The sequence below is a fragment of the Helianthus annuus genome, chromosome 17 (assembly GCF_002127325.2).
Source record: "Helianthus annuus cultivar XRQ/B chromosome 17, HanXRQr2.0-SUNRISE, whole genome shotgun sequence".
Classification (NCBI taxonomy): domain Eukaryota; kingdom Viridiplantae; phylum Streptophyta; class Magnoliopsida; order Asterales; family Asteraceae; genus Helianthus; species Helianthus annuus.
Window position 1 is genome coordinate 2,707,968 of NC_035449.2, and position 6,130 is coordinate 2,714,097.

General features: G+C 37.9%; 1 protein-coding gene across 1 annotated transcript; it reads left to right on the forward strand.

Annotated features, from left to right (window-relative positions):
* The first annotated feature begins 1,103 nt into the window (after nucleotides 1-1,103).
* On the forward strand, nucleotides 1,104-5,897 carry LOC110921293 (transcription factor bHLH157). Its single transcript, XM_022165585.2, has 9 exons — nucleotides 1,104-1,686; nucleotides 2,195-2,284; nucleotides 2,426-2,528; nucleotides 2,746-2,787; nucleotides 2,874-2,933; nucleotides 3,458-4,453; nucleotides 4,554-4,655; nucleotides 4,750-4,890; nucleotides 5,239-5,897. Exons 1-9 carry the CDS (start codon nucleotides 1,577-1,579, stop codon nucleotides 5,560-5,562), a joined length of 1,968 nt encoding a protein of 655 aa, XP_022021277.1. The 5' UTR covers nucleotides 1,104-1,576; the 3' UTR covers nucleotides 5,563-5,897.
* Nucleotides 5,898-6,130: the final 233 nt, after the last annotated feature.

Below are 6,130 nucleotides of genomic sequence, written 5' to 3' on the forward strand. Positions count from 1 at the left end.
TTTTTAAACACATAGCCGTTGGCCAACGGCTAGCCCAAACGGCTACTTGTCTTGGCCAATGAGATCCCGCCATGTCATCTTGATAGCCCCGCCCAACGCCCGGGCTGAAACCCCCGCCCAAGAGGCCACGCCGAAACCCAAGCCCACCCGGGGTGGTGATTTGGGTGTTTGTACCCAACCCACGCCACAACCCCCGCCCCATACCCCATATTCTAATATTTCTTAGATCTTTTTTTTAACACATAGCCGTTGGCCAACGGCTAGCCCAAACGGCTACTTGTCTTGGCCAATGAGATCCCGCCATGTCATCTTGATAGCCCCGCCCAACGCCCGGGCTGAAACCCCGGCCCAAGGGGCCACGCCGAAACCCAAGCCCACCCGGGGTGGTGACTTGGGCATTTGTACCCAACCCACGCCACAACCCCCGCCCCATACCCCATATTATAATATTTCCTAGATCTTTTTTTTAACACATAGCCGTTGGCCAACGGCTAGCCCAAACGGCTACTTGTCTTGGCCAATGAGATCCCGCCATGTCATCTTGATAGCCCGCCCCATCGCCCTGGCTGAAACCCCTGCCCAAGGGGCCACGCCGAAACCCAAGCCCACCCGGGATGGTGACTTGGGCGTTTGTACTCAACCCACGTCACAACCCCGCCCCATACCCTATATTCTTATATTTTCTAGATCACTATTGATTTAGTTTGTTTTAATTAATTGAAATCACAATTTATTTAATTAATATATATTAAATTTACTGTTCATTCAGTTTCTGTTTTATTAGTATATAATTCAATCATTCCATTCTTCAATCTTCAACAAATTAAATACAAGTGACATACATTTTTTTGAACAACAGAAGATTCTACGATCATAGAATAAGGCCAACGAAGCTGTAAAATCCGAAAACAAGTACAAGTGACATACATGTCGAGACAAATAATACTAAAACAAAGGTGCCAAAAGAAGAAGCGCAAGTTCGTTTACAAAAAGAAACCAATAAGACATACTCCAGGGGGGCTTTATGTAACAAACTCATAAACAAAGGACACATATATGAATACAAACGACACATAAATTGGGGAAGATCTCTGTTATACTTTGAGCTTAGAGTTTTTGTTTTGGATTTTTCTTCCTCAAAGACAAAACCCACCCTCACCCCACCTACCCCCCCCCCCACCCCCCACCCCACTTAAAAAAAAATATGCATCTTCCTGACTCATACCCTTTAATAGATAGAGTGTTTTAACAGCTTTATCTTATTTTAATCTATCCTTCAAACTGTTTTATTTTATTGGCAGTGTAAGTAAGAACAACACATAATCCCTTCATTTTGGGAAACCACAATAATCTCAGCTTTAGCATCTTTTGAAACCTCATAAACGTAAGCTTAGGAAACCACAAATTACTTTCCCAAAGCACTTGTTTCCAGTGTTTGTCTGGTGGAACAACAACAAGTTTTCCACTTTTGTTTGTTTGTGTTCTTGTTGTTGTTGTTGTTGTTGAGCTCCATATAGTCTTCTTTCAGAGGAAAACTTGTTTCTTTTTGCTTGATTTCTTATCTTTTTTTTTACCAATGGCTGCAACCCACAAAGATTCAGTTGTTAAGATTATGATCAAGAATCTTTGTTCCTCTTTTGGATGGTCTTATGGTGTTTTCTGGAGCTTTGACCACCCAAATTCCATGTATGTTTTCTATCTTTTATAGCTTCATAGATAGATACAGAAGATATGTATGTATATCTATTTCAAGAAAATGACAAGATCAATTCTTTTCGACTTTCACTTGGTGCAGAGTGAGGCACTGGTGGACAATGATAGGAGACCCAGGAAAACCTGGGTTGAATCCTTGAGCCAAACGGGTTTTACTGGTAATTTCACCGTCGTGCCTGCGGGCGGGTGGGTTACTGGGTTTTCCCCGGATTTGGTGGTGGACTCGGGTTACTCTCGGAGTACTCGGGATTGATTCTGTTGGCCGTTCAAAAAAAAAAAAAATCTGTAACTATGATCTTGTCAGAATTATTACACATAATGTGGGTGAATTTGTGAATCCATACATTAATTACCACAACAGAATATTCCTCTACTTGATTATTAATAAATTCATTGTTTTCTTATTCTAATACTAATTAAGTTTATTTTATTTAAATTGATTTGTGTTAAAAAAAAATTTCTTTTTTTTTTGGTGGCTCAGATTGTCAACTATGCAAGATGCTTACTTTGAAGATGAATTTCAAGGTTTGATTGATGATTTGCTTCTACAATCTCCCATGCTTGGAGGAGGGTATGTTATCATTTTTTCCCAATTATTATGCAAAACAAATAATTTATTTTCATTAATTTGTTTTAATTCAAAATCTTGTAAAGTTAAACAGTGTTTTAAATAATAATAATAATAATAATCACACTTTATTTTTTTTTAAAGGTTAATTGGACAGGCTGCTTTCACTAAGAAACACCTGTGGATGAACTCAGAAGATAATTACATAGGAGAAAGCTCTTCAGGTTCAATTTGGGATATGTTTCAGGTATGCATTAGTTTTTTTTTTTTTTTTTTTTTTTTTTTTTTTTTTTTTAAATAGTAATAGTTTATATTTTGTTATTTGAGTTACCAACCATACTTGCCCCCTTGATCTTTAACTCTTTTTTTTAGTTCTTTTAGCATCTATTTTGATCTTTAACTCTTTATAATCCCCCTTGATTGACATGTTTTTTTTTTTTTTTTTTTTTTTTTTTTTTTTGCAGGATAATTCCAAATTTTGTGGGCAATTTTCTTCGGGTATAAAGGTAATTAATTTACTCAACTTGAATTTATTCGACGTCGATCTTGATCCAAAGCCGGTTTTGATCGTATTTTCGGTTCAATCTTGCAGACAATTGCAGCTATCCCTGTGGAACCACAAGGGGTGTTACAGTTTGGGTCTACTAATAAGGTTAGTAAGCAAACCTTAAAAAAATGTAGCTTTAAGTTTTTATATAAATTGTCTACATAATTTTTAGAGTAAATTACAAAAATCGTCCTTTATGTATGTCACTTATTGCAAACTGTGTCCTTTGTCTTTAATAATTACAGAAAACGTACTCGATGTTTACAAACCCTTGCAAGTTATGTCCTTTAGCCCTAACTTAGTTAATTTTTGTGGTTAAATATGACCAAATGGACCCCACATGAGGGTATTTTTGTGGTTAAATCTGACCAAATGGACCCCACATGAGAGTAAAATGACCAGAATACCCTCATGTGGGGTCCATTTGGTCAGATACTCAGATTTAATCACAAAAAATTAACTGAGTTAGGGCTAAAGGACATAACTTGCAAGGGTTTGCAAACATCGAGTACGTTTTCTATAATTATTAAAGACAAAGGACACAGTTTGCAATAAGTGACATACATAAAGGACTTTTTTTGTAATTTACTCTAATTTTTATAAATCTAATGAATTACTTTTGTGGTCAGATTCCGGAGAACACAGATTTTATAAATCAAACGAAAACAATGTTTAACGAAATTGTTAACGGAAATTTACCAACAATTTCATCTTCGTCGCCAAACGGAATGTTTGCGTCCTTGATACCGTCACAAGATTCCTATTTTGGATCCATGTTTGTTGATAATAACCAGTCAACTACAGAATTACAACCAAGCATCGGTTCGGGTTTGACTTCCTTTAAAGAACCACTTCAAGACATGTTTGACTTTGACTCACCGACCGATTTTGGAATCATGGATGAGTTCTTCCAAACAGGAGATTTCAATATTTCTCAGTGGTACCCTCAGTCCCCTATGCAAAGCAATGTCACACTCAATGATCAGTTGTCATCGCAATCCACTGGATTTCTTCCAGTCAGTTTCGACGAAAAAGTCAAACCTTTGACTATTTCCGGTATAGACGTTGACCTGTTTGGAAACACCGGAGATCTCGGAGACATTGTAACGCCCGTCATGAATGATAATCGTTTACGTTCCGATTCATTCAATTTAGCGAATTTAGCGAGTTTAGCGAGACTCCCTGAGTCAAAGTCAACTCAAAGTATCGAAAATGACTGGGCTGACCTTCCTCCAAAGAAAGGATTGTTCTCTAACCTCGGGATAAAGGAGCTCTTTGAGGGTATTTCGGGTACTTCCACCTCTTGCGTTGAGGATCAAGTGTCGTCTGGTTCGAAAAGAAGAAAAACGGATAATCCCATATGGGAAACGGGTCCGTTACAGCCCGCTGTGTATAATAAGAATCTTGGGCAGAAAAGCGAGCCTGTTTTTAAATCGGAGCCATGGTTAGGTGATGGTTATAGCATGGATGGTTCAAGCACGCTATCGCAAGCTAAGAAGCAAGTCGAGCCCACAAAGCCCACTAAGAAAAAAGCTAAACCGGGGACTCGGCCCAGGCCCAAAGACCGCCAAATGATATTGGACCGTATGGCTGAGTTAAGAGAACTCATTCCGAACGGTGAAAAGGTATTTACTTTTAAAGAACACTAGATATAAGTCATATTACAAGTATTTGATTTGGACCGTTAGTAACTAATTAGACGATTGATTCCATTTGATTTTACAGATGAGCATTGATTGTTTGTTGGATCGAACGATTAAACACATGCTTTTCTTGCAAAGTGTAACGAAACATGCTGACAGAATCAAACAAGTCGATGAGCCGAAGGTGATAATAAACTCATAGTTCCACTCTTTACATGCTAGGCTCGTTTTAAACTCGTAAATTTTGTCGTAACTGAATATTATGCTCTTATTTTCAGTATAATGGCGTCATTCAGAATAACCATTCAAATGATCCGAACAACAGCGGTGTGACATGGGCATGTGAGGTCGGAAATCAAACGATGAGTTGTCCGCTAATAGTAGAGGATCTTAGTACCACGGGACAAATGCTCATAGAGGTAAAAAAAAGTTAAATAACACAAAATATGATATTTTTGCAGAGTAAATTACGTTTTTGGCCCCTGTGGTTATATCACTTTTACTATATTAGCCCAAAATAAGAATTTTTAACATATCTGCCCCCATGGTCTCTATAACTAACCATTTTGGCCCCTAAGTCTAGAGATCATGGGTGCCAAAATGGTTAGTTATAGAGACCATGGGGGCAGATATGTTAAAAATTCTTATTTTGGGCTAATATAGTAAAAGTGATATAACCACAGGGGCCAAAAATGTAATTTACTCTATTTTTGCATGTAGCTTACTTTGCCGAAATTTGTAACCGCAAAATACTTTTCTTGTTGCAGATGATTTGCGAACAACATGGATTTTTTCTCGAAATAGTGGACGTAATCCGCGGTTTCGGTTTGACCATTTTGAAAGGCGTCATGGAATCCCGAGAGGAAAAGATATGGGCGCGTTTTATAGTTGAAGCCGAGGCAAAAAGGCATGTAACGAGGCATGAGTTATTTGCCGCACTTGTTCAACTTCTACAAACAATGGGGTCTAACGATAACCATCTTGAAAAAAAGATTATGCAAACAGGGAACTCTCTAGTAAACGATTTCCATCATTCCGGGATACAACTTCCTGTAAGCTTTGCCGACACAGGGTATGGCATGAACTTATAACCGCGCTTTGAATAATAATAATAATACCATGAGCATTGATTTCCATGATTGGTATTCTTGGAAAAAAAGTTAGGTTCACCGAAACGAGTGGTGATTTTGGCGAGAGTTAGAAAACGAAGCGTGAAATTTGTCGGATGCAAGGAGAGTTAGTTATGATTCTCGGCTTCTTTTACTTTGTTTCGAGTTGTTAGTGTTTTTTCGTCGGTTTCCTTCTTTCTGACAGTTTTCGGAATTCAAATGTTCATAGTTTGAAACTAACAAGAAAGAACAATATGATTTGTAGGCGGTTAGCCACCTTGTGATTATATCCATATAGGCTTTGGTTGCTTGTGAAATGTTAGCATTGATGCACATTGAGTTCGGCTGGAGCTGATACGATCCGGTGGTATTATCCAACCGGATCGATAACAGCTCTGGTCAACTCTCTAGTTACTCGTTATTTTCTCGTTGATATAGATTTGGTGTTATTAATGTTAATTAGAAGATATAAATTAAATTTCATACATGTTTTATTATACACATACTTATATTAGGATCATTATGCTGTAACCATGGTTGTAAAACAAGG